Here is a 27,741-nt window from a genome sequence, read left to right on the forward strand (position 1 = left end):
CCAGAGAAGCAGCTAGAAATCCAAGAGGAGCGATCACAGAAGCCAGAGGGAGTTTCAGAAGAGGGGGAGGATCGTCTGTGTCCAACACACCTGGAACAGGTCAAAGGAGGAGAGGACTGAGAAATGGAGGGTCAGGGAGCACTTACCAAGTGGCTTCAGAGTGTGGAGGAGGTTTTAATGGTGGTGGGGTTCTCAGTGACCATAATATGCAACCAGGTCTGAATGTGAGCAGGGCCACTGCGTAGGGCTGAACAGGCTGTGCACTGCACACTTCGTGACTATCCATTCACGGAAACAGGACTTGGGATAAGGCTGCACTCCCTGGAGTTGGGCAATATTTTGTGAAGCCTATAACTGCAGTGTGGATACTTACCACACGGTGGCGCCAAAGACCAAAGCTGTACTTCTTGGGCTTGGATGGGGCAGGACAAGGGTCAGTTTGGAGATCCTCCGCCCCAAGGTCATCGTCTGGTGGATGGAGGGTATTGCCAGATGCCCATTGGCTAGAGATCCTCCCCACCACGACGCCCTCCAAATCTCTATCAGAACAGTTCTCCCAGAGGTAGGAATTCAGAAATAAACTACACATTACACACTGCAGCCTTCTCAGGGGGCCAGGCCTGAAAAAGTCCCAGGGGAGCAGCTCATGCCCATGATCTGGGAAAGGCATGGACGTCCCTCCCACTTGTCCCTTAGGAGAAGGGAGTCAGGAAGGAAGGAAAGACTCCTGGCCCAGCCCACCCCACCCCAGCATGGCCCTGCTCATAGGTCCCCCTGGAGGCCAAAGCTGGATCAGCAGGGACAATGGTAGAGAGACAGCCCTACCTGGGGCAGAGTCCCCAGGGAAGTTACCTGTCCAGCCTGGCGACCCTGGACTAGAAACTTACACCCACCAGGTGCAGGGACTGGCCTGGAAATGCCTCAATAAGTAATGGCCATGTTGTCTTTGAAAATGATGACATATGCATTGCAAATCATTCTTCGTATAAGTAAATATAAAGAAGAAAATAAAACCAGGTGAAATTACAATGCCCCGAGATGATGGCCACTGCTGGTGCAGGGGTGAGCCTCCTGATAGCTCTCAGGATGAGTGGATGCAGGTTTGACCTGAGGAGACTCCTGCTACAAGAGATCAGGCGGCTGTTCTGGTGCTTTCCCCACTCTTCTGTGATTATTTCGTTGAGTACCTTTCCCTATTCACAGACATAAAACCCTCATCCCCTCCCCTACCGGACCTGACCCTGCTACCTCTCAGACCTCCCTTCCCTCTAGGCCCAAGCCCATTGGACTCAAATACAGCAAGCTCAGTCCTACCTCTGAGCCGCTGCCCCTGCTGTTCCCTCTGCCTAGAATACTTTCTCTGGATCATTCTGTAACTGTTTCCTTCTTGTCATTCAGGTCTCGGCTCCAATGTCACTGTCTCAAAGAGGCCTTCCCTGACCGCCCTGACCACAGTGCCGCTTCAGCCCCATCACTCCAAATCACATCACCTTGCTTTGTTTTCTCCACAGCTCTTCCTTCTCTCTGAAGTCATCTTGCATATATGTTAACTTGATTATTCTCTGCCTCCTTTGGCTAGAGAGTAAACTCCTTGAGAGCAGAGACCTTGCCCGTCTGGTCGCCACTGTGTCCCCAGCATCCAGAATGATGCCAGGCACATGGCAGGGGTTCAGTCCATGCCCGACACCATTTTCAGTGGCCACACGGCATCTCAGCGTACGTGAACCTCTTTCAGCCCTCTGTCTCCCACTGATGGTCACGTAGACTGTGTCATCCTTTTATCCCTGACTAAGCAAGCCAGTAATCAACATCTCAGGCACAGGTCTATTCTTGCCTGTACAACTCTTTCTTTGGGATAAATTTCTTGAAGTGGAACTGCAGGGTGAAAGGGATGTTTTCACCTAACATCCTGAAAAAACTACTCTTAGACACTCAAACCAATTCCCATTCTCTTGAGAGAGTCCACTCACACATCATGTCCATCACTGCCAATCTCAGAGGCAAGGAAAAAAAAATGTCTCTTATTGTTGTTTACATTTGCATTATGTTGATTATTAATGAGACAAGCACCTCTTCAAACTGCAGTTTTAATGAGTGAATGGATGGGTGCAGTTAAAGCACCAGAAAAGAGAAGTGGCTCCAGGAACTACAAGGTGAGAGTGGTAAAGCCAGGACCTGAACGTGGGGCAGCATCCCTGGCCCTTGCCCTCTAACACATATGACAGAAAGCAGGGTCCAGGCTTGGGCTGGAGGGGGATGGAGGTTGGTGGCAGGTCCATGCATACCCACAAGCCCCATATTTACCCCCTCTCCATCCTGCATCTGCCCTCACCACTCACTGAAGTGTTCTAGCAGGGTGTGGCACCTTTGGCACTCTCTCACTTGACCTCTTGGTGAGCCGGTTGACCACTGTCCCCTCCAAAAGCTGTCTCCAGCCTAGACCCCTCTTTCCTCTACCCACATGGCCAGCTGCCTTCCGGATACCTCCTCCTGGATGAATGGTCCCTGGACTCCTCAGATGCCACCTGCCCTAATTGACCATGTCAACATCCCCTAACTTGATCCTCCACAACTCCCCAATCGTTAAAAAACCACCATACACCCAACACCCAGGCTCCAAACCCCAGCATCATCTGGGCTGCCTGCCTATCCAGACCCCGCATCCCATCAATCACTCAGCCCTCCATCCTGCCTCCTGAGCATCTCTTGAATATCTCCTCTCCATCCCCACTGCCCCCACTCTGGCCCAGGCCATGATGACTTTGGCTGGAAAACAGCATCAGCCTCCTTGCTGTCTCTACCTCCCCCTTCCATATATTGCCTGGGTGACCTTTTCAAAACATAGATATGACCCCAAAATTTCCTGGCTTAAAGCCCAGGTTCCCCATCACCTGAGGGTAAAATCCATGCTCTTCAGCCAGTCCCCAAGGCCCCTCATGACTGGCCCCATCCCCAACACATACTCACACAATTCTCCAGCCACATTAAGCTTTTGCTCCCCACCAGCACAGGAGGCTGCTTCTCTCTCCCGTGCCTTGAACTCTACTGTGCTCTTTGCCCCAGATCCTCCTCCAAGGACCCACCCTCTGCCTGCCTAGGGAGCCCCAACAACTTGCCATGCAAGGACCCCTTCCCTGCAAAGCCCTTCCTAACCAGCACATACTCACATTCTCTCTCACATACACACACAGAAACGTGCACACGAACATGATCACACTCACACACACTCTCACATTGGTGACACAGGAGGTGCAGAGACTCAGGAATGTACCTGCCATGATTGACAGTGAGCCCCCATGGGCAGGAACTGGGTGGCCTCACCTCTGGTCCCCCTACTTCTGGTCCCTCCAGGGCCAAGCACACAGCAGGGTCCATGAATACTTGCCCACTATCTGGTGGATGAATGAATGCTGCACACTCTGCCTAGGGCCTGTGGCCACAGGCACAGTAAAGGGCAGGTTTCTATTCTGTCACCTCACAGGAAGCTGGGAAGAGCTGTAGCCATGGAGGCTGTGTGGTGGCATGAAGGAAGCTTCTGTTTTTCTGGGTTTGGGGACGTGAACTGTAATACTTCCAAAAGTGGAACTAGCTGCACCATATGCGAGGACCCTGGGTTCACTACGGTTCTCACCACCCTCTGCTGTCTATTAGAGGGATTTTTCTCAGGCCTGAGCGTAGCCCTTTAGCAATGTAACCTGCTTGAGGTTAGAAATGGCGATGATTCGGTGCTCTGTCCCAGCTCCCAGCCCAGAGCCAGGCAGAGCACGTGCTCAGGGGATGATGCCTGACTCAGTGCCGAGCAGATTAGGACCCAGTGAGTTGAGCTGGAGCTCATTCTCTGCCCCTTCCTAACACATGACCATGGAAAGGCTCTGTCTTCCCTGAGCCTCAGGTGGCACTTCTGTGAAATGGGTTTTAATTGTGTCCTTCCTCACCTGGCTCACTGGTTATTGGGAAAAGGCCTGGGAGGCCTCCATCATCCTGTGGCCCTCAGACACTGTCCCTCCCTCAAGGTCCCTGGGCAGGAGGAGAGGGCCAAGTGAAGCCTCTGGTGTCCCCTCAGCTCACTGCAGCCCCATCCAGGCCTGGCCCTGCTGGTCACAGGATGGGGAGCCAGGCCTGGTCACAGACAAGGACAGTAGGCAGTAATGGGTGCTCACAAGGGGTGAGTGGGAAGCCAGAGGACACAAGTTTCTTGGAGGAGGTGACACTTGAGCTGTTTTCCAAGTGGATAAGGGGGAGGAGCCTCCCAGGCAGAAGGGAGGCTGGGAGAAGAGGCAGAGGCTAGAGAGTGGGGACCATGTTCAGGGAGACACAGGTAGGTTGGTGTAGTGGAACCAGAGCAGGAAAGGCTGGCAGGACGGGTGGGAGATGAGGAGGTGAGGTCATCTCAGGCCACATCTCCTGTGTCTTGGAGGCCCCACTACAGAGTCTGGACTTATTCTGAGAGCAATAGGGAACCAATATGACCTGATTCATGATTTAAAAGACCACTCGTGCTGTTGGGTAGAGAACAACTGTAGGGGTCAAAGGTGGAGGCAGGGAGGCCAGAAAAGATGGTGGTGCCAGGCTCGGTACCCGCTGAGACAATGCGGAGATGTGGCCAGACACAGGACAGAGTGACTGACTGTGAAGGGCAAGGGAATAATCCATTAAAAGTGGGAATTTTTTGGAAGTGGAATTCTAGAATTCCAGACTGAGAAAGAGTTCCTCGGACAGTGGCCCTGGGGAGGCCCCACAGTCAGTGCTGCCTCATCAGAGCCCTGAGCAATGGCACAAGGACAGCTGTATGCCACTGCCATCCCAAGGGCCAGCATGCTGCCTAGCCCTGAGTATTCAGTGGGTGTTTGTTGAATGAATTAATAAATAAAAGAGTGCTGGTGGTAGGAGGTGAAGTGCGGGAAGGGAATGAATTTGAAACGTTAAGGAGGTAGGACCAAGAGGACTAGGAGGCTGAATGAAGGTGGGGGTAGAGAGGGGGACGTCAAGGGTTCATGCATTTATTCATTCACTGGCTCATTCAACAAATATTTCTTGAACTCCCACTATGAGCCAGGGACAGTGGTGACAAGGACTTCCATGGCCCCTGACCCCACAGAGCTTAGAGACCCACAGTGAGGCAAGTTTAGGCATGTGAGCACACATGGGCATATATTGCTTCCTGGTGGTGATCAGTGACATGAAGGCATGTGTCCACAGGATGTGGAGACAGAGAGTAACAAGGAGAGGCTATCTTCAGAGAAGGTGGTCAGAGGATGCCTTGCTGAGGAGGTGACTTTAGAGGTGGGCAGGGACCAATTGGTGCCAGTTTTGAGAGCTCCAGAGAGGCCCAGCCTCTGGCTTATGTGGGAGCCCGGGTAGACAGTGGTGCTGTACAGAGATGAGGACAAAGGAAGAAGCGTCTGTCTGGGGAAGGTCATGAGATCTGGTGGGTCATCCAGGGCCTCTGGAACAGGAGAGGGCTCTGGGCACAGAGGAAGGCTTGGGATGGTCAACGGTGGATGGATGGCAGCCCTGAGACTGGATGATATTTTGGGGTGGGGAAAATAAAGAGAAGAATCCAGTCCCTGGAAGTAATCCCCAGGTTTAAGCACTATAGAGAAAGGGGTGCTACAAAGGAAGGCAAAGAGAAAGGGCTGGAGAGGTGGGAGAACTGGGGGAGGGGGAGGGGTGTCTCTGGTAATAGCTGGTGAGAGAGAGAATGTCAGTGCCCCTGAGGGCGTCCCCCCAGGCTCTGGGTTGCCAAGACCAACCCTCACGAGTGGGGGCAGATATTCAGAAACCTCTTCAAGTCCCTCAAACCACTCCTGGGTATGTCTGTGCTACCTCTAAAGGTGAAGGACTACAGGAGTGAAGCCTGAAGGGTGGGGGCCTGGAGAGTTCAGGGTTGGAGAGGGCCAGTGTTGTCTTATTGATGGCAGGGGTGGGGGAGAGGAGCTGGTCCTTTGACCCCAGTGTGAGCTCAGCTCTCAGCTCCACCTCAACCCACTTTAGGTGAGAGTCACTATTCCAGCCCCCTCACTGGAAAAGATTAGGCTCTGGCCCCCTTGGCCAACATGTGCCCCAAGCCTAGGGTCCCCAGACCCTGCCAGGGTCCTCTCTCATGCTGGGAGAGCAAGGCCTGAGACTCCCCAGAAACCATTACCCAATGAGTGGTGAAGGCATGGCAAGGCTAAGAGCCCAGACTTACCCGCCAGACGGTGGCAGTAAGGGCAGCCTGCCCTCACGGCAGGGAAACTGAGGCTGGCCAAGGAAGCAGGGTTGAGGGGCAGCATCTGGACCCAGAAGGTGTCCGACTGGCTTGGACTCGGGCTTCTCTGTTCCCTTCCCAGAAACTGGCCCTGATCCTTTGCTCCACCAACCCAACCCAGCAGTGGCCGCTCCAGGACGTTTCAGGCGGTCACAGAGAGGGGAGCCTGAAAGGTCTCTAGAACCCACGGAATCTGAGGAGAGGGCAGGCAAGCGGGGCTCTGTGACGCACCCGGTTTTGGGGTCTGCGTGGGAAGGAATGGGACTGCCTCTGTTGCGAGTGTTTCCCGGAAAGCTCCCCTATTCCGGTGGATCCTGAGCGCGGAGAACTCCCACCGCCCTGGCGTCCTCCAGGGTCCCGCCTCCCCGCAAGCTGGTGGACTCCACCGGCCACCGGCCTGCTCCGTTACCCGGGAGGGCGGGGTGAGCCCTGGGCGCCTCCCGGGGCGTCGGAGCCACGGGAGCGCAGGGGGTGGGGCCCAGCGGGCCGGGGGAGGAGCGGGGAGGCTGGGCGGCGGGCGGCGAGCAGAGGGAGAGGCAGGCGCCGGCGGCGGCTACAGCGGCAGCCGCTGCGCGACCAGGCCCGGCAGCGACAAGCGCACGGATAGCGCGAGGTCCGCGCAGCCCAGCGCAGCCATGTGAGTGTCTCCGCCGTTTCCGGGGGCCGCGGTCCGGGCGGAGGGCTGGCGCGGCGGTTCCAGTGCCTCCTCCGCCAGCGCCGCCCGCTCGGCCCCGGACCTGCTGCCCCAGCTGCGGCCCTGTCCCGCATCGCCCCATCCCCGGGACCCAGGCCGCGCGCTGTCGTTCCTCCCCTCCCCCCAGGGCGCAGAGGACGCGGCTTCGCCCGACAAAAGCCGCCGCCCCCGGGCCTGCTGCGCCCGGCGCTGCCTCCTTCCCTCCCACAGCAAGGCCTAGGCGGCCGGTGCCCGGGGGTGGGCCAGGCCTCAGGGCGGCTCTCGGCGCCAGCCTGGGCCCTGGCACCGACGCTCTCCGGGAGCCCCCCCATGCCCTCGCCGCGGGGGACGCTGAGCTGGGAATGGGGAGGGGGCGACGAGGAGTGCAGGTTGGCCTGCGAGATGAGCTAATCTTCCTGGCCCCACCCGCTGGCCTAAGCCGCTTTGGGGCCCAGCCCAAGGTGGCCGAGCTGGCTTGGAGCCAGGCTCTTCGCCCAAACCTGGCGCGGCGGGGAACAGACCCTGTCCCTAGAAATGGAAGGCAGGTGTGGGGTCTCTGCAAGGGGCCAGGCGTGGGCACTCTGCAGAACTGGTTTGGGGAAGGGGTCTGCTCACCAGGGCTAGGGGTCCAGCTAAGTCTGGCCTCAGCACCTTCTGTTCTCCTCTCCCCGCTGAGGCCTGAGTCCAGCCTCTGGTACTGACCCTTCCCAGCCAGCTCTACTGGGTTGCTCCTAATGCGTGTCTAGGCTGCCTGGCTGAGCACCTACTGTGTACAGTCTAATGTAACAATAACGGTGCCCTGGCAGCCATCTGTGGGGCCTGCAGCGTTCACGCTGGCAAAGCCTTCTAAGGAGGTTTATGACAATCTGGCAGAAGCAGAAACAGACCCAGAGAGGTTAAGTAATATTCTCAAGGTCACACAGCTGGTTTGGAGAGAGGTGGGGGTTAGACTCAGATCTGAATTCTTGCCACTACACTATCCACCTTCGTGGTATGGAGGGGAAGGGCAGAGGAAGATGAGAATTGGAGAGTGGGGTGCAAAATACTCCATTGACACAAGGAGGCCCCGCTTAGCTGCCCTGGGTCCGGTGGGGCAGCAGCGGGAGAGAGGAGCCTGGACTTGAGTGTGGGTGAGGGGAGCATGCAGGGCGCCGGGCTGGGTCCTCCCCGGGTGGAAAAGCAGGCGGGGAGGGCGCGGCTGAGTCACGGCCGCCCCTCGCTGCAGCTCGGACTCGCGCCCCTGCCAGGACCGGCCCGGGGGAGGCCACCAGGCTTCCAGCGCGCGGCCGGCCGGGGAATGTGACCAGCTGACCAGGGAGGGGGCCGGCAGGAAGTGAGGCCAACCGGCCGCCTCCGCGCGGTTCCGGGGTGGGGGGTCCCAGGCCGCGCCGCGCCCCCCTCCCTCCCTGCTCCCGCAGCTGCGGCATGACGTCAGCAGCCGGGTTTGGGGCAGTTGCCGTGGAGACAGGGGCAGGCTCAGGAGGGACCCCATTCTCCCTTGCAGCCGCCCCTGGCCCGGGTTATTTTTAGCGCCTGTTTACCTCGGTCCTGGGCCGCCCCGCGGCGGGGCGGGGCGGGGCTGGGCCAGGGACTCCCGGCAAGGCGGCTGGCCTGACATACCACTGAGCTGGGCAACACAGGTGGCGGGACCTCCTGCCCCACACAAGTGCACCAGTTTTGTCTTGTAGAAGGTATTGGGGGTCGCGAGATCTGGAGCCTGCTGGTGGCCAGAGTTTCATTCCCAGCTGCCCAGAGTTGGCTGTGCTGCAGGCCCCATCACCTTTGGGACCTGGGTTCTTTCCCATGTCCAGAACAGATTTCAGGGCTGGCATGAGTCTAGAGAGTCCCCTGGCTCTTATCAGCCAGCCCTCACCAGTTGAGGTGGACCCTGTCCCTTAGCTCAAGGGATTCAGCTCTTTCCCTCACTCCCCCAGCAGGGGAGATCCTGCCTATCCACCTCCTGAAATGATCACTCAGATGGATATTCTGATGGTCATTTGGGGAGAGTCTGGACCAACAGTTATACATCCTAGTATAGGACTAGGGGGTTGGTGGCAGCAGAGACCCAGTCAGAGAAAGAAAATTAATGGGACAGTCAGCCTACTGAGTCTAGCCCATCCATTCAGTTCCAGAATCCCAGAGGACCCCCACCCTGCCCCATCCCAAGGGAGTAGAACTCCACTTGCTGATATAATCAGAAAGTTGGGAAAGGAAAGGGAAAATTGTATGTGGGGTAGGGGAGTTGAAGTGGACACAGACTTGAAATCTACCCCTCCAACAGCTCAGGATCTGCTGTTCCTGTGTCTGGGCAGCCCAGTTTACTCAGCCCCCTACTCATACTCAGCCCTCCTTCATTGCCCTGGTGCAGGGCCCAGAGGGTACAACAGTGATCCAGGCAGACAGGCCCCAGCCCCCAGAGTTCACAGTCTGGTTGGAAGACAGACCCTAAAGGAGAACTGACAACAGAGTTATGTGGTCTCAGGGTGGAAGCTATGTGGCGCCTAAAAGGGGGACCAACCCAGGGCAGGTTTCCTGGAGGAAGAAGTTATAGGGTACAACTTGAAAAAGGAGAGGGAGCTGGTCAGGCTGAGAGTAGTGGGAAGCGGGTATAGGAGCAGTGGGGGCTGCTGTTTAAATGCTGAAGAGCCAGAACAGAAAGACTATAGGGGGAGCAGGGGACTATGAGGGGAGGAGTAGTTGAAGGTATATGAGGAAAGGGACAGAGCCTGAAGGGTCTTGTGGGTCACGTTAGAAAGTCTGGACTTTATCCTTGGGGCAGGGGGGTACCCATGGATGTTTCACAAGAGTCAGAATAGAGGGATATTAAAGATTTCGAGTCTTAGGGTTGGATCGCCTGGGTTTGAATCCTGGCCCTGCCACTTACCAGCTGTGTAATCCTGGGCAGATTAGTAATTATTAGTAACAGCAGTTAATATCTGTTGTGTGCTTACAATGAGGTAGTGTGTCCACCCCAACTTCCCTACCCCACATACAATTCTCCCTTCCCCGAACACTCCCTATAGAGAGAAGTATCTCATTTCATTCTCCCAACAGCCCAGTGAGATAGTTGCTGTTTTTATTATTATTGACATCTTCATTTAATAGATGGGTATCTGAAGCCCAAAAAGGTTTAGAAATGTCTTGCCCAAAGTCACAGCCAGTTAGCCTCAGGTTTCTCATCTGTGAAGTGGGGCTAATAGGACTTACCCCATAAGATTGTTGCCAGAATTAAATGAGATGTTGTTTGTTAATTAAGCACAGTGCCTGGCATATAGAATGCACTTGATAAAGGACAGTTTTTGGCATTGTCAGGTGACTGGAATTTTAAGAGCAATGTTGTTATTGAATAAAGAATGGATCCTTGTGGGTTAGAGTGGAGAGAGGGAACCCATGAGGAAGTTGCTGTAGGGTTCTAGGTGAGAGTTGGTGACGACTTGGACCTGAATTCTAGCTATGGGGGTAGAGTTGAGGGGGCAGATTCCAGAGATGGCAGGAGTGGGTGGCTGAGTGGATGTAGGGGGTACCCAGGATGACTCCTAGTTTCTGTCTTGAACGACTGGGTAAATAGATCGTGGGGCTGTCATGAAGAGGTGAACACCAGGGAGAGTCAGGTTTGAGGAGGAACGTGGTGAATTCAGTTTGGAGACTTCAAACTCAGCACATCCCTAATAGCCCACTCCAATTGTCACGCAGCTTCTGGGGAGGCATCAAGCAGACAGTTAGATATACAGGCCTGGTGCTCAGAAGAGCGGTTTGGGCGAGGAAGAGATAAGGAAGCTGGCAACATTTAGATGGCATGAAGCTGTGGGAGATGTACACAGCCCAAGGGCAGGGAGGATGAGGCTCATTTGGGGATGGGGAGAAAGACAGATCCTCTGTGGGAAAACGAGATGTGCAGCCAGAGAGAGAAGTGGAAACCCAGGAGCATGTTTCCTCTTGAAATTCAAGAAAAGGAAAGGCTCAAGGAAGAGGAAGAGAACTACACAGTGAAAAGCTTTACTGAGATTAAGCAGGATAAGAACTAAACACTGGACTCTGGATTCAGCAACAGGGAGATCACAGGTAACCTTGTCCAGACCAGTCAGGGGAGTGGTGGGTACAGAAGGTGGACCAGGATGGGAAGAGGAGTGGGTGGGTGTAGAGAGGAAATGGAGGTAGACATCTCTTCAAGAAACTTGGCTCTGAAAGGGCCAGATAGGGTGAGGGGTGGGGTAGCTAGAAAGAGACTTGGGGTCATTTCTTTTTGTAGTTATTTATTTAAAGTCAACTTTATATTGAAATGTACATACTGAAAGGGCCCATGTCCTAAGTGTATAGCTCGATACATTTTCACAAGGGAATACAACCATATAGGATCAGGAAATAGACCCTAAATTAGGAAATAGATCATAACCAGCACCCTGGAAGCCCCCTTGTGCCCGCTTCCAGTCACTACTGCCCAAGGGTAACTACTATTCTGACTTCTATCACCATAGATTAGTTTTGCCTGTTTTTGAACTTCATATCGACGGAATCGTACATATATCCTCTCTTGTAGTCTTGCTTCTTTCACTCAACGTTATATCTGTAGGATTCATCCATATTGTTGCATGTAGTTGTATATTGTTCATTCTTTTTGTTGTATAGCAGTCCATTATCTACTGGTGGGCATTTGGATAGTTTCCAGGGTTGTTTTCATTTTTTATGTGGGAGTGACTTGAGCTTGTTTGAAGCTTGTGGAGAAAATCTGAAACACTCATCTTCTGTGAGAAGGGAGACAGATGACCAGGGCCACACATGAGGATTTCCTGGGTGGGAAACGAGAGCCTGGCTGAGGTTGAGAACTGCTCTGTGGTTCCAACCCAGCTGCCGTGCCAAGGCTTCTGGCAGCTCCCACCAGCCTGTGTGCAGGTGCAGAGAAGCAGGGAGTTGGGTTGCCCAGAGTTGGTTTCTGCCAGGTAAGAGAGAAGCCCAGAGTGCTAGGGATATTAGCAGCAGGCGAGCAATGGAGTGGTGGCTGTGGATCCAGGCTGGGGAGAAGGGTGTGCAGGGAAGGTAGGGAAGAAAAGGTGGGAGAGAGCTAGCAGAGAGAAAGGAAACAGAGGGGGATTTTGAGCTCTGTGCAGGGTGCTGTCTGTGCAATTCCAGGCTGTATCTCCAGTGACTGGCACATGCTTGGCACAGGGTTTTCATTCAGTGGATAGCTTAATAAATGAGCTGAGGCCGCAAGAGGTCTGAGGTCGAAGGCAGGTGAGATGGGGGTGATGGAGAGAGCCTGAAGGTGTGGTCAATGCAGTTATGATTTAGGAAAGGGGCATTCCAGAGCCAGGTGATAAGGCCGGGGTATTCTTGTGGGGGGTGGCTGCAGGGAGCAGAGAGGCCAATATTGGGTGGGCAATCTACCAGAATGCATAGTTGCCAGTGTAGGATGCACAGCACCCAGTCTTCAAGGAGGAAGGGCAGGAGAGCATTTCTCAAACTGGGGTCCTTGGACATCTTGCATCTGAATCTGTAGGGGGGTGGTGGGCTTGCTGGAAATGCAGACCCCTTGGCCCACCCCAGCCTCATGGGGAGAAAGTAAGCCCAGTGGGGCAGAATTGAACATCAAAGAGCAAGAAGGTTTATGGAGTGGGGGAGCACCCAGCCCCTCCGAGGGGATGGGATGCCCAATGGACCCTAGGCCTGGTGGCCTCTATCCTGGCTGGAGATGAACAAGGGATATTCAAGGAAGAAATAGTGGGGGTGGGAAAGGGCTGACACCAAGGGGATTCAGCCCATGTGAGCTGGGAGCCATAAGAATGGGGCCTCTGCCCTAGGATGCAGCTTCTGATAGAGAGGAGACCCTGGTTGATCAGTGGGACCTGATGCTCTTCCCTGAGACCTGGGAGGAAGAGGGAGTGCCCACACTGAGCACCCCCTCCTTGGGTGTAGGGCTGGGGGTGGTGCATGGGGCTGTGGGACACTGCACCCAGTTCCTTCTCTGCTTCCTTCTGGGGACAGCCACGCATAATAATGGGGTTGATCCAGCCCCACACTTTTAGCCCCTCTCTCTTCTCAGCCTCCCATGCTCAGTGCCTGACTCTCTGCTCTCCATTGGCACAGTCCCTCCACTCAGCACCCCTAGCCCTTCCTTCCACTCTCTCAGCCCCCACTCTCTAGCCTTCACACACTCAGAACCCCAAATCTCAGCCCTCTGTTCAGCTCTCTCTCAGCAGCCCTCAACAGCCACTCTGTGAGCCCCCCATGCTAACTGCACCCAATCCAGGCCCCACTCAGTGTCCTCATTCTATTTATCCCTTCATATACACCGCCGCCCCGCTCAACTCCCCTTACCCACACTTCTGACCCCAGTCGAGAAAACCTCCGTCAGGCTCCTCCCCTAGGGGAAACCCCAGTCACCCCGCCCAGAAACCGGGCGGGACAAGGTCTCGGTGCCCCCCTGGTCCGGCCAGTCCCGCCCCATCCCGGCGGGCTGAGTCAGGCGGCAGGAACTGGGCGGGGGGCAGCGCCGGGAGGAGCTGAAGCCCGAGCCAGAGTCGCTGGGAGCGAGCGCGGAGCCCAGCCGGGCCGGCACCGAGTGGCCCTGGGCCGGCGGAGACACTGGGAGGGGCAAGCGCGGGGGGTGGGGGGCTGTCCCAGACCTACCATGAGCGCCAAGAAGAGAGGTAGGACCCCGTCTGGGGCTGCGAAGGCTCCGGGGCTGACTCCAGTGGGTGCGGGCCGGATTCTGGGGGCCAGGGACGCGCGTTTCGCCGGAGCGGGTTGGAGGTCTGCGGAGGATCCCTTCCCGCTACGGGCGCGGGCAGAGGTGTCCGTCTGTGACTCAGTTTCCAGGTCGGAGCCGCAGGAGAGTGGAGGGGGCGGAGCACTTCTCAGCACTGCCCCCCACTCTGGGAATCCCCCGGCTCGGGGCACAGGGAGGGCTTTGATGTCTGGGCGCCTGGGAGCCGGTGGGGGCTGGAGGGGAGCAGCTTACTCAGAGCGGGTGGGTCGCGGGAGCCAAACCCGCGCAGGTCGGGCCTGTGGGGCAGCTCGGCTGGGCTGAGAGCGCGCACCCCGCCCCGCCCCGTGACCTCCTGCGGCCTCGCGGGGTGCGGGCGCGGGAGCTCCTGGTCCACTTGGGGCGAAGAGGTCAGGGGCTGGGCCGGGGAGCGCGCCCCGCCCCCGGGTAAACAGGCGCTTCCGCACATTCTTCGCGCGTCCCGCCCCTTTCCTGCCGCTTCCCAGCCGGGAGAGGGTCCCCGCGCGACCCCCCTTCCTGCCCCGCGGCAGGCGGAGCCTGCACCTCGGCAGTAAGTGGGGGCCGAGCGGAGGCCACGCTGAGTCCGAGGCCGAGTCGTCCGTGGCCGCTCTGTCATTAGCGCCAAGGCCGGCGGGGCTGTTGGAATCCCGGCGTCAGGCCGTGTCCGGCAGGACTAAGATACTGAGGCCGGGCCGCGGGGTGGAGGCTTCAAGGGCCCTACTGGCGCTGGAAACCCGTCCTCGCCACCCCCAGGGAGCCCCGCGCGGACTCATTCCATGATGTCCCTGTCGGTGCGGCCGCAGCGCCGCCTGCTCAGCGCCCGGGTCAATAGGAGCCAGTCCTTCGCAGGCGTCCTCAGCAGCCACGAGCGGGGGCCCAGGTACGCAGCGGAGGGGGGCTAATGGGGTCAAGAGAGTCAGACGGGGTTGGGACTGGGAGTGCAGTGAGGGTTTGGGGGACTCCTTCTCCTCCCTTGCTGAGTGTAGCCTCTTCTTCAGGAGCTTCCCGGCCTTCAGTCCCCCGGGGCCCCCACGGAAGCCCCCAGCGCTCTCCCGAGTTTCCAGGATGTTTTCCGTGGCTCACCCAGCCCCCAAAGTCCCGCAGCCTGAGCGGCTGGACTTGGTGTACGCTGCACTCAAGCGGGGCCTGACGTAAGTAATTCCCTCTCAACACCTTGTCCCAGGATCCCTCCCCAAGCCCCCATCCCCTTTCCGCTAGTAGGAACCTTCACCAGTCCCACACCCTCTCCCCACTGTCTGTACCGTGGACATCTGAAGGCTGGAAAGGTAAGGTAATTCTTGTTGTCACCCCTTTCCCCAGGGCCTACTTGGAAGTGCACCAACAGGAGCAGGACAAACTCCAGGGGCAGATAAGGGAGTCCAAGAGGAATTCCCGCCTGGTGAGTGAAGGGTTGGCAAGGATGCCCTGGACTAATGCCTTTTGCCCTGTGGTGTGGGGGGCTGGGCAGGGCCAGCCCTGGGTGACATCAGAGCTGTTTTCTGGAGTGATTTAGTCCAGGTGTGACTAGAAAAGGGGATATCAGGAAAGAGTGGGGAGGTTTCTATCCTCAGCTTCCCCAAGCTGTGCACACTTTCCGCCTGGGACCCAGTGCCTGCCCATGGGAGCTTCAGGGGGGTGGTTTGGACCCCCGTAGACATAGAGAACGGGAGATTATGTTGTAGTGGTACTGAGAGAGAGCCATGGTTCTTCCTGGGGAAGAGGTCAGGGCTCCCCAGAGGAGGAAACACTTCTGCTGAGTCTTGAAAGATGACTAGGAGTTTTCCAATAGAGAGAACCATGCATGAAGAGACACAAAGCTCTCTTCCTAGGGGTTGCGGGAAAGAGGGTGGTCCAGGGGAGGGATCCCAGGGGAGGGAGCTGGAGGGGTCTCGGAGACCAGATCTGTGTCACCAGCACCCACCAAGGGCCAGGCATGTGGGAAGGGGGGGGGTGGTCAGCCCCTGCTTTGATTGGAGTGGCTGTGGACTGTAACGTGAGGGGGAGGAAGGCTGTGAAGGAGAGGAGCTAGACGGGTCTACGTGGGCAAGTGCCCCTGCTCGAATACTTCCTATACCTCCTAAGTGCCGTCTCTCATCTCCTCCTGCAGGGCTTCCTGTATGACTTGGACAAGGTGAGTGTATAGAGAATGGTGTTGGAAGAGGTTGGCGCATGGGGAGGGTAAAGGGCCCTGGGCCTCAGACCCCTCCTCATGCACCTCTCCCCCAGCAAGTCAAGTCCATTGAACGCTTCCTGCGACGGCTGGAGTTCCATGCCAGCAAGGTACATGCGCAACATGCATGTGTGCATGCGGAGTGGGGTGGGGGATTGGATATCATAAGGAGATGGGAGGATGCTAGGCCCTGGGTGAGCAGCCCCAGTAGTGAATCTCAATTCCCCCACTGCCACCCCACTCACCTGCCCAGATCGACGAGCTGTATGAGGCATACTGTGTCCAGCGACGTCTCCGGGATGGTGCCTACAACATGGTCCGTGCCTACAGCACTGGGTCCCCAGGGAGCCGCGAGGCCCGGGACAGCCTGGCTGAGGCCACTCGGGGGCATCGAGAGTACACAGAGGTGAGGGTTGGGTGGCATAGGGTATGGCAGAGTTGGTGAGAAGGGACTGGTTTTTGATCCCTTCCTGTCCCTGCCCATCCCTCCCAGAGCATGTGTCTGCTGGAGAGTGAGCTGGAGGCACAGCTGGGCGAGTTCCATCTCCGCATGAAAGGTACTGAGTTGTGGGAGCAGACTGGTGGTGGGGAGACGGAAATGTATGCCTGAGATCCCTCAACATGGCTCATCTCCTTCTCCCACACTCCCAGGGCTGGCCGGCTTCGCCAGACTGTGTGTGGGCGATCAGTATGAGGTATGAGGATGTGCAAGGAAGGGCTGGGATGGCAGAGTGACACATGACACGAAGGGCTGCCTCATCATGTCTGTTCCCTAGATCTGCATGAAATATGGGCGTCAGCGCTGGAAACTACGGGGCCGCATTGAGGGTAGCGGAAAGCAGGTGTGGGACAGTGAGGAAACCGTCTTTCTTCCTCTGCTCACGGAATTCTTGTCCATCAAGGTGATGTCTCTGCCCCGAACCACAGGACACCATGATCCTGTGACTTCATGATCCTCTGAACCCCTTATGACCCTGAGACCCTTACCCCTGTGACCCCTGCCTGCCTCCATGGCCCTATGAATGTGTGACCCCATGACTTTCATGATCCTGTGATTTCCTCATGATCTTCTGACCTTATAAATATTTGACCCCCTGAACCCCCATGAGGCTGTGACCCCCACGACATCAATGACTTTACAAACTCATACTTCTGTGATCCCCATGTTCCCAGGCTGCTTCAAGCCTCCATGGCCCCATTACCTGGAGAACTCCAATCCCTATAAGCTCTTCATGGCCCCATGACCCTGTCACCATCACATAACCTTTATGCAAATTCAGACCGCTGATCTCCCATGATCTCATGACCCCATGATGCATTCTTGGCTACAGGTGACAGAGCTGAAAGGCCTGGCCAACCACGTAGTTGTAGGCACCGTCTCTTGCGAGACCAAGGACCTATTTGCTGCCCTGCCCCAGGTTGTGGCAGTGGACATCAATGACCTCGGCACCATCAAGCTCAGCCTGGAAGTTACATGGAGGTTGGTGGGGCTGAGGGGTTTGGGGACAAGGCAGGGGGCCTGTGGCACCTGCTAACAGCCTCTTCTCTCCCCAGCCCCTTCGACAAGGATGACCAGCCCTCAGCCGCTTCTACTGTCAACAAAGCCTCCACAGTTACCAAGCGCTTCTCCACCTATAGCCAGAGCCCACCAGACACGCCCTCACTTCGGGAACAGGCCTTCTATGTGAGTCACAGCCCAGGCTCAGGCCTCACTGTCCCTCAGGGGTTCCCTGGGGTGGTCGTGAAATGCACTTTCCCCTCTTCCAGAATATGCTGAGGCGACAGGAAGAGTTGGAGAATGGGACGGCGTGGTCCCTGTCATCTGAATCTTCAGATGACTCATCCAGCCCACAGCTCTCAGGTGCTGCCCGCCACTCCTCAGCCCCCAGACCCCTGGTACAGCAGCCTGAGCCTCTGCCCATCCAAGTCGCCTTCCGTAGGCCTGAGACCCCCACCTCTGGACCTATGGATGAGGAGGGGTCCATGGCCCCAGCCCTGGCCAATGGGCATGTCCCCTACAGCCGGACTCTGAGCCATATCAGTGAGGCCAGTGTGGATGCTGCCTTGGCTGAGGCTTCAGTGGAGGCTGTGGGCCTAGAATGCGTAGCCCGGGGACCTAGCCCACCAGCACACCCAGATCCCACCCCTGGGGAACACCATGGTCCTGTTTCTTCTGCCCTGGACCCTAGCAATTCTGCTACAAGTCCCACTCTTAGTACAACAAGCCCTGCCCACGTGTCTACAGACCCTGCCCCAACTGCACACCTAGACTTGGTTCATAAGGCCCCAGACTCTAGCTCTCCTGAACTGCCAGGCCCTACCCACACTACTACAAGCTCCACCTGTAGTGCCATAAGCCCTACCCACAGTGCTCCAGGTCTCACTCACACTAACACAGGTTCCACCTACAAGCCCATGCTCTCTACCCTCACTATTACAGGCCCTACCCCCAGTGCCACAGACCCAGCCCAGACCACCACAAGTCCCACCCACACTGTCACAAACCTGACACATACTGTCACAAGCCCCACAGACAAGCTCATGCTTTCTACTCTCAGTACTACAGGCCCCAACCCCAGTGTCACAGGCCCAGCCCAGACCACCACAAGCCCCACCCACAAGCCAATGCTTTCTACCCTTATAACTGCAGGTCCTACCCCCAATACTGCAGGCCCAGCCCAGAGCACCACAAGCCCCACCCATACTACCATAAGCCCCACCCATACTACCACAAGCCCCACCCACACTTCTGCAAGCCCCACCCACACTACTGCAAGCCCTACTCACAAAGCCAGGATGTCAACTCACACCACTACATGTCCTATCCCCAATGCTAAGGACCCAGTCCAGACCACCAGGAGCCCCACCCATCCTGTCACAAGCCCCACCCTTATAACTGTAAGCCCTTCTACTTCTCTAGACCTCGCCACACTCCCCAGCCCCTCTGCACACACAAACCCCACTCTCCCAGGCACTGATCCCCTGTCCTGTAGCCCCCCAGCCTCCATTCCCTGCACTCAGGCAGACCCCATAGCCCCCAGCACCTCTTACCCAAGTCATACCTGTTCCAGTTGGGAACCCCTCACAAGCCCTTCCCCAGACCCCCAAGAGCCCATCCTTCAGAGCCCAAACCCTCCTCCCTCATCCCTAGCCCCTGTGCCCCAGCACTCAGACTTTAGCCTGGCCATGGCTGCCCAGGCCCCAGTTCCAGGGGCAGCTGGAGAGGCTGGGGACAGGAGGCTGGAGGAGGCACTGGGGGCCCTAATGGCTGCCCTGGATGACTATCGTGGCCAGTTCCCTGAGCTGCAAGGCCTGGAGCAGGAAGTGACCCGGCTGGAGAGTCTGCTCATGGTGAGGAAAGCCGGGCTGGGCTGCAGCAGCACAGGGAGGGCAGCCAGGCAGTGGCGGTGGCTCTGACTCCTTTCACAACCCCAGCAGAGACAAGGCCTGACTCGAAGCCGGGCCTCCAGTCTTAGCATCACCGTGGAGCATGCACTGGAGAGCTTCAGTTTCCTCAACGAGGATGAAGATGAAGACCATGATGGTCCTAGGGACAGGTGAGGGGGGCTAGGTAAGACGGGACTAGGTGAGGGGGAAGAGGTAAGATGAGTGCCAGGTGAGAAAGGGGAACAGGTGAGGTGGGGCCAAGTGGAGCACATGAGGTCAGCAGCAAGACTGGAGGTGGGCAGGAGGGATGGACTTACTGGCAGGTACATTTGTGTTCACTCCTTCCGTGTACTCCTCATGTGTCCTGATGCCCACGTTTCCAACCCCATGTGTGTCCCCAGTGCTTCAGACCACCCTTCTTCTTGTCCCTGCAATGTCTTCCTCCCCAGCTGGTCCCCATCAGCTTATGAGCCTCCAGCTCCTCCTCTCTCCCTTGGCCTCACCTTGGACTTACCCTATGAACAAGCCCTTTCAGTGCCTCTCCATCAACCCTGGGTGCCCCAGCACCAACCCCCCCATCTCGTGGATCCCGGCTGCTCCGGAGAACCCAGCCCCTTAGCTGTCTGCCCCAGAGCAGGCTTTGTCGATTCCCAGTTAAGGGTCATGCCTGGCCGTTCCCCACTCTGCCGCTGCCCAGGTTACGGCCCCATGCCCTGTGTCCTTTGGGCCACAACCCCTTGCAGTCCACATTGCGTAGACCATCCCGCCTGCAACCCTACTCCCGCCCACCCCAGCCCCGGAGGTCCCAGTGGTCTTAGCTGGAGGTGGCACTGGCAGGCAGACTCTGGAGACCCCCGCTACATCTGCTGGTCCCAGCCCCCTCCTCCTTGAAGTCCTCTGTGAACTTATCCATTGTCTGTTATCTGTGCATTGTCTGTTCTTCCATTCTGGGATGGGGGGAGCTTAATAAAAATACACTGCTGACCAGATGGTGATGCATGTTCCTGGGGTGGTTGACCCCATTTTTCTCTCAGGCCCCCAAGCAGCCCGGAGCCTGGGGCTGAGGACAGCCTCGACTCGCTCAGGTCCCGTCCCCTCAGCACAGAGTGTCCAGCTCTGGACGCTGCCTTGGTCCAGCACCTGTACCACTGCAGTCGCCTCCTGCTGGTGAGGCTAGTGGTATTCCCCCCACCCTCCTGTTGCAGCCTCTTACCCAAGGGAGCCCTGCACTTCAATCTTGGCCCGCCACACCTCCTTTGAGTTCCACTCCCAATGCCCCAGGGTCCTGGCATCTGAATCTTACTGAATAGAACACCTCCTGCACTCTGGCTCCCCACAGCCTCTCCTGATGCATGCTGGGACTTGTAGTCCCCATGTTTCACCCTCCCTAAGCCCTACCGTGAGGTCTGAGCTACTTGGCCACCCCTATTCTCCAGAAACTGGGCACATTTGGGCCCCTGCGCTGCCAGGAGGCATGGGCCCTGGAGCGGCTGCTGCGGGAGGCCCGAGTAATTGAGGCAGTATGCGAGCTTAGCAGGCGATGGGAAATCCCTGCCACCTCCGCCCAGGAAGGTAAAGGCCCTGTGGGCTCTGGCTTGGTGTCTACTCTGAAGCTCTTCCCTTGCCCTACCACATCTATACCTGTCTGCCCACCTGCCTGCTCTGTTGCTGATGCTTTCCTACACCTCCTCACAGTGGTGCAGTTCTCAGTCTCTCGGCCCGGCTTCCTGACCTTCTGGGACCAGTGCACGGAGGGACTCAGCCCCTTCATCTGCCCTGTGGAGCGGGTGCTCCTCACCTTCTGCAATCAATACAGTGCCCGTCTCTCCCTGCGCCAGCCAGGCTTAGCAGAGGCTGGTGAGTGGGCTGCCTACGTGCCCCCTCTGCCCTCCTTTCTCAGATCCCCAGTGATTCCCCACACAGACATGCTGAGCTGAGCACTGGGAAGAAATAGCAAAGGCTCATGCCTTGGTACAATACCCTGGATGGGTAGGGTTTGGACAGGGGGCCCCTGGACCCAAGCCTGAAGTGGGAGCACTCTTCTCTCTAAGGCCTGGGTCCATCCAAACCCTGAGGCCTGCGGCACTGCCTCCCACAGTATGTGTCAAGTTTCTGGAGGATGTCCTGGGGCAGAAGCTGCCCAGGAGACCCCAGCCAGGCCCTGGAGAGCAGCTCACCATCTTCCAGTTCTGGAGTTACGTCGAATCCTTGGACAGCCCTTCCATGGAGGGCTATGTGACTGAGACCGCTGAGGAGGGTGAGGCAGTGCCCTGATCACAAAGTGGCCTGACCCTACGGGTGGGTCTGAAGGTGTGGATGAGAACACTAGTATACAAAAGATCTCACCCCAGGAGGCTCCTTGCCCTGCCCCCTTGTCCCAAGGCCCTCTTCCTTCTTTCAGTGTTTCTGGTGCGGAATCTGAACTCAGATGACCAGGCTGTTGTGCTGAAGGCCCTGAGGTTGGCGCCTGAAGGGAGGCTACGAAGGGATGGGCTCCGGGCCCTCAGCTCCCTGCTCGTCCATGGCAACAACAAGGTCATGGCTGCTGTCAGTACCCAGCTCCGGAGCCTGTCACTGGGCCCTGCCTTCCGGGAAAGAGTGAGAGTTGGGCAGGGCTACCTTGAGGGCAAAGGCTGGGGTCCCAGGCTCCCAGTGTCTGGCTAAGTGTGCCCTCCCACCCTTACCCAGGCCCTACTGTGTTTCCTGGACCAGCTTGAGGATGAGGATGTGCAGACGAGAGTAGCTGGCTGCCTGGCCCTGGGCTGCATCAAGGTGACGACTGCCTACCCATCCACCCTTTCTTTCTCCTCCTGGTGCCCCCAGCCCTGGTCCTTGGGCCTTTCCCACCTGTTCCACTGGGCCCACCTCAATGCTCCCTCCCCCGGTAGGCTCCCGAGGGCATTGAGCCCCTGGTGTACCTGTGCCAGATGGACACAGAAGCCGTGAGGGAAGCTGCTCGGCAGAGCCTGCAACAGTGTGGTGAGGCTGGGGGATGGGAGATAAGGGTTAAGTCGAGTTTTGGGACATTTTGGCTGAGGGGAGTAGGGGTGAGATGGGGTCAGGGGTAGGAGGGCCAGGATGGGGCTAGAGCTACTCCTGACCCCATTCTCACTCATTACAGGGGAAGAAGGACAATCTGCCCATCGACGGCTGGAGGAGTCACTGGACGCCCTGCCCCGAATCTTTGGGCCCGGCAGCATGGCCAGCACGGCATTCTAAACTCCCTACCCACAGGCTCCCAGTGCCCCTTTCCCCCACTTGCAGGGCTTACCAGGCACTGGCAGGGAGGGTGAGGGCTGGCTCCAGACACACCTCCCCCACAGATTCCTATCAATTAATGAAAATCTAATATATTCTTCTGTTGCCCCTGGGGTTGGTAGAGTCAGTGCCTGCAGTCAAGTGCCTCCCAGCCTCGGCTCAGCACACTTGCCACAAGTCAGTGTCCCGGGCCTGGCCATCCTGCCTCTGCCCCATTACATCCCTTGGTTTTGTATTTTATTTACAGAGTTTTACAGAAAATAAAGCAAAATGCCTTTCCTACATGGCATAGCCTGGTGCACTCCTGACCCTCTGTTCCAGCTGTGGCCTCTGGCTGTGGCCCTTCCTGACACTAGTGTGTCCACATTCCAATGGTATGTGCTTTTGCCCCGGAAATCCAGGTGGAAGAGAGCCCAGAGATTGGAACTGGCTTGGAGAAGAGGGCAGAGGAAGAGGGTGGGCGGATGTTGCTGAGGAGGCTCAGCCTGCAGGCTGGGCATGCCCTGGGTCTAGAAGCTACAGGCCCGGGCTGGAGCCAAACTGTGGAGTTGGCCTAGAGAAGGCCCAAAGGTGCCATTCCTGGGAACAGCTCCCCAGCAGCTAGCTTCCCACGACTGCCCACAGGCAAAAAGAAGCAGGCAGGAAAAGAAAGTGCGGTGGTGGCTAGAGCTTATGGCCACCAGGGGGCAGCAGAACCCTGTCAGGACCAAGCTTCTGAGTCTTTCTTCTGCCCAGGCAGCTTCCTACAGAGGGGGCTGAGCACAAGGAGCTCCTTGAGGGCTGGGTAATTGAGAGAGAGGAGATCCTTGCAGAGGGGAAGAGCTGGGGCCTGGGAGGCAGGAGAACTGGATGGCTGCCCTGTGACCCTAAACAGCAAGTCCCTCCTCTCCCTGAGCTGCCTCTTCTCTGTAATAACAAACCTGACTGAACCCAGTGGCCTCCCACAGCCGGCCAACCCGCCCCATGCTCCATGCTGCTTCGGGAAGCAGGGCTCCAGGGAGAGGGCTCACCTCCCCCAGAGCTGCCTGACACATGAGTGTATAAACGTCAGAAGGTTAAGAGTTCTATGGGAGGAACTTGAGGGTAGGGTGGGACTTCAGGCAGGATGGCAGGCCTGTTCTAAGGAGGGCCTGAGGGAGGCCCACACCCAACGCTGGAGAAACAGGCCCTCCACCCTTCCCCTCTCCCTCCAGAGCTTTCATTATCCAGGGGCAAGGGAGACAGTGCACGGGCAGAGCTTTCCCCACTCCCTCAGCCCCCTCTGGTGTCCCAGTGTCTGTGGCAGTAGCACAGCAGCATGACACACTGGGGAGAGTGTGTGCGCCTGCACTCAGGAAGAGCCAATGAGGTGCCAACAGTCCCCCCTGGGGGTGGGGGTGACCTAGATCCCCAGGGAGCCCTGCCCCCCAGTGTTTTAGGGCTGTGTATGAAGAGGTTTGGCTGGGCACTTAACCACCTGCTGGGGAAGCCAAGCTGAGCAGAAAAAACGGCAACAGGAAGGAGCACAGGAAACACCTGTGTGTGGATGCAGGTGGCTCATTCCAGACTGGTGGGGGTGGGGGTGGCAGTGGGGGTGGGGGTGGGGGTGGGGGTGGGCAAACAGCTCTCAGCGCATTGACACAGCTCTGTGCTCTCTCTGTCACTGAAGGGTGGTACGGTAGGGATAGTGTGCAGCTCAGCCTTTTGGGTAGTCGGCTGGGGTGGCAGGGAGTGGAGAAGGTAAACAAGTGATAGAAACCAAGCCAGCACCCAAAGCTGGCCACAGCTTGGGCCTGCCCCAAGGGCCCCTGCAGGAGGGTTGCAGTCTCAGAACCACCCCTAGGAGCCCCTCAGGCCTGAGGCACCACAAGAGGCCCACTGGTAGGCCAAGACTGTACACTTGCATCCAAAGCGTAGCCTGTGTGGTGGGGAAAGAGGAAGTGAACACTGGCTGACCAGATCCTGGGTAAGTGCAGATGGGTGACTGGGCCAGCACGAGCTCACAGCTTAATCCATAGGAGAGGACGGCCTGGGCAAGAAATGTAGGATGGAAAAAATATCATTCCAGCTAGAGGTCAACTGAGACTGTAACTGAAAATCTGAGTGGCCCTTCATCCCTGCTGTCTAATGGTGGGAAAGGGTATGGCTCCTAATTTTCTGTTCTCTACAAGGAGGGTCCTGAGGGCAGAGCCTAGTATTCAGCTCTAGCCAAGGGTGAGTGTGAGGGTCAGAGTGGGCACTGTGAGCACAGCCAGACACAGGTGAAGGACTGTCAAAGCCAAGACAAAAAGAGCCTCAGGCCTTTGCTCCATCAAGCCTACCTAGCTCAGAGCACTGTGAGTCAACCATAGAACAGCCACTCCACCCCTCTCCCTCAGTGACTTGAAGTCAGGTTCGATGGGCTCCTACATCCGGGCCCCAGCCCATGTCTTTGAGGTGGTGGAGGGCAGGGAGAGCCCTTGTCCTCCCTCCTGTACACCCTCCCCTCCTCCAAGACACACACAGTCTCACAGGTCTTCCCACAGGGCAAAGCTGCTCCCAGCACTCCCCCCACCTCCTACCCTACTGTCATGCTGGTTCAGGAAGGCATTCATTCCTGCTGCCCCGACTCCAGACAGTCGGGAGCTTGCTGTCCCAGCTGATGGGAGATTGATGACACCATCAGGAGTTAAAGACAGCAGGGCAGGGAAAGCCTGTGCCCAGCTGTCCTGTGGAGCCTGTGCCAGCCTCTTTGAGGGGAGAGAAGGAAGTGGGCCTCTAAGGCCTGTGACACACTGAGAAGCACGCCATCAATCAAGTCCATTGAGGCCACAGCCATGCCTTGGCCATAATTGTTGGGGCTTTTCCCAAAGGGAACTGATAAGCATGCACTGCAAAAAAGGGACGAGGCAGAGGTAGTCCAGGATATGATTTATTGTGTTGGTGGTCACTGGAGTTTCCCCCACTCTCCTCTTTTCCTCTTGCCCTCTTCCAACCTTACCTTTCCTCCTGTCTCCCACTTTTCTTCCTCATGTATTCAAAGCTTCAGAGAACCAAAAAAAGAAGAAAGAAAAAAAAGGCATGTTTGTGAAGGCAAAGAAGCAGATGGGTTGGCATGTGGGAAGAGGACTGCTTCTTTGTCTCGCCCACAGAGCGGAGCAGGGGTGCCTTTCGTGTGTGTTTCTGTGCCTAGTGTGTGGGTACAATTTGCTGAACCCATATGACATGCTCCCTCCTTTCCCTCCACCGCCCCCCACCCCGACAGCCCTGGAGTGTCCTATTCAGGCCATCCATCCCCCATGGACAGAAGCCTCTTGGCTTGGCTGCTGGAGCTGGCTCTTTTGGGCCTGGGTAATACAGGATGGTGAGCTTGGGAAGGACTCCAGGACCTATACAAACTGGTAAGGAAGAACAATCTATTGTTTAGAAAATAAGACTGTCATTGGCCTGCAAGAAAAGGGCTTCTTGTTTCAGAAAGTTGCAATGGAGTGATGGCACGGTTTGAGTTTGATGTCAACGGTCAAGTCTCACTTGTCTCTGAATATATCCAGGGCATATGGACCCTCAATAAATGCTGACTTAGAGCAGCTGAATAAACAGATGAATTGCCATGGCTCACACCTACGTTTCTAGCTATTTCCTCTGAATCTCCTTACAGCCTTCTCCTCCACCTCCTCCTCAAGCATTCTCTTACAAACATCACTCCACAGGATTTCATTCTAGACCCTTTTCTCCTCTCTTAAAACACACTCCTTGAATCACCTTACCCATTCCTCTAGCTTCCATCTATATGCTGAGGCTGTATGCCAATGATTGACATGGCGCTCTCCTCACCTCCAGACCTCCACATCCAACTGCTGACTAGATACCTCCTTTTGAACATCATGCTCAAAATTAAACTCAACATCTCAAAACCCATTTCTCCTCCAGGGCTCTTGGAGTTACCAACTACCCAGGTACCTAAGCCACACAACTGGGCCTCATCTTTGACTCTTGCCTCTGTCTCCTCATCCTAGCCATCAGAATCCTCTCAATTAAATGCCCTAAATATTTCTAAATTTTGTCCACTTCTCTTTATCCCTATTGGTACCACTCAGGTTCAGGACACACTGACCTCTCACCTAGACACTAAAACTGCCTCCTCATGGGCTTCCTGCCTCTGGTCTTGCCCCTCTTCCATCCATTCTCCAAGGTGCAGTCAGAGTGATTTCTAAAACATAAATCTACCACTATAGGCTCTCTTTCTCTTAGGGAAAATTCCAGCCCCCAAATCCTGGCTCACAAAGCCCTTTGAGTCTGTTCCCCTCTTCAGCCTCACTTCTGCCACCTAACATCTCACTCTGCATTGGAGCCTCACCAAACTGCTTGCAGGGCTTGCTTGCCCTTCCATGGTTCACTCTTTCCACCCCTCATCTTGCTTTGCTAATGCCTGTTCACCTGACAGGCTTCAATCAGACATCACAAATTTCTTTGGGAAGCTGCCCCACCACTACGCTCCTGTCACAGGAGCCTCTGCTTTCCCTAATATAATACTAATCACACCCGATTACAATTGCTTATTTACTTTGTAGCCTCCAATATATACATCCATAAGTATTTGCTGACTATTCTACTAGGTAACAGGCACCACTCAAGTCTGGGGAAGATGACTGGTGCCTTCCCTTGTAGAGCTTAGTTCAAGATTTTTGTTTTATTTCTTTTTAAACAGCTTTATTGAGATTTAGTCTACATACCATGCAATTCACCCATTTAAAGCGTACAATTCAATGGCTTTTAGTATATTCACAGAGTTGTGCAATCATCACAACAATCAATTTTAGAGCATTTTCACCAATCCCAAAAGCTGTCATCCCCGGGCCTCCATATCCCCCTGGCCCCACCCCAACACTGAGGCAACCACTAATCTACTTTCTATCTCTATAGATTTGCTTACTGTGGGTATTTCTTACAAAAGAAATCAGTTAGGTCTTTCCAACTTACCTAGTTCTAAGAGTCACCTGAGAACTTGCCTAGAGATTCAATTTTGTGTGTGTGTGTGTGTGTGCGCGCGCACGGAATATCAGCCCTGAGCTAACATCCATGCCAATCCTCCTCTTTTTGCTGAGGAAGACTGGCTCTGAGCTAACATCCATTGCCAATCCTCCTCCTTCTCCCTCCCCAAAGCCCCAGTAGACAGCTGTATGTCACAGTTGCACACCCTTTTAGTTGCTGTATGTGGGACGCGGCCTCAGCATGGCAGGAGAAGCAGTGCCTCGGCGCGCGACCGGCATCCGAACCTGGGCCGCCAGCAGCGGAGCGCGCGCACCTAACTGCCAAGCCATGGG

General features: G+C 56.4%; 1 protein-coding gene across 4 annotated transcripts in view; it reads left to right on the forward strand.

Annotated features, from left to right (window-relative positions):
* RIPOR1 (RHO family interacting cell polarization regulator 1) overlaps positions 1 to 22,750 on the forward strand; it is a 42,863-nt gene extending 20,113 nt beyond the window's left edge. Inside the window, exons 1-22 of one of the 4 annotated variants that reach the window (XM_058528038.1) lie at positions 6,799 to 6,887; positions 14,398 to 14,524; positions 14,643 to 14,795; positions 14,965 to 15,043; positions 15,752 to 15,775; positions 15,871 to 15,924; positions 16,068 to 16,220; positions 16,308 to 16,371; positions 16,466 to 16,509; positions 16,591 to 16,716; positions 17,146 to 17,294; positions 17,369 to 17,498; positions 17,582 to 19,165; positions 19,250 to 19,371; positions 20,236 to 20,368; positions 20,638 to 20,773; positions 20,897 to 21,058; positions 21,300 to 21,458; positions 21,603 to 21,799; positions 21,890 to 21,973; positions 22,090 to 22,180; positions 22,323 to 22,750. In XM_058528038.1, coding sequence (XP_058384021.1) covers positions 14,421 to 14,524; positions 14,643 to 14,795; positions 14,965 to 15,043; positions 15,752 to 15,775; positions 15,871 to 15,924; positions 16,068 to 16,220; positions 16,308 to 16,371; positions 16,466 to 16,509; positions 16,591 to 16,716; positions 17,146 to 17,294; positions 17,369 to 17,498; positions 17,582 to 19,165; positions 19,250 to 19,371; positions 20,236 to 20,368; positions 20,638 to 20,773; positions 20,897 to 21,058; positions 21,300 to 21,458; positions 21,603 to 21,799; positions 21,890 to 21,973; positions 22,090 to 22,180; positions 22,323 to 22,420 — 3,846 coding nt within the window. In that variant the 5' untranslated portion in view covers positions 6,799 to 6,887; positions 14,398 to 14,420 and the 3' untranslated portion in view covers positions 22,421 to 22,750. Of the gene's footprint in view, positions 1 to 6,798; positions 6,888 to 14,397; positions 14,525 to 14,642; positions 14,796 to 14,964; positions 15,044 to 15,751; positions 15,776 to 15,870; positions 15,925 to 16,067; positions 16,221 to 16,307; positions 16,372 to 16,465; positions 16,510 to 16,590; positions 16,717 to 17,145; positions 17,295 to 17,368; positions 17,499 to 17,581; positions 19,166 to 19,249; positions 19,372 to 20,235; positions 20,369 to 20,637; positions 20,774 to 20,896; positions 21,059 to 21,299; positions 21,459 to 21,602; positions 21,800 to 21,889; positions 21,974 to 22,089; positions 22,181 to 22,322 lie in introns of those variants that run through there. The other 3 variants (XM_058528039.1, XM_058528037.1, XM_058528036.1) reach the window with 3 other exon arrangements.
* Positions 22,751 to 27,741: the final 4,991 nt, after the last annotated feature.

This window comes from Diceros bicornis, chromosome 32 (assembly GCF_020826845.1).
Source record: "Diceros bicornis minor isolate mBicDic1 chromosome 32, mDicBic1.mat.cur, whole genome shotgun sequence".
Lineage (NCBI taxonomy): Eukaryota > Metazoa > Chordata > Mammalia > Perissodactyla > Rhinocerotidae > Diceros > Diceros bicornis.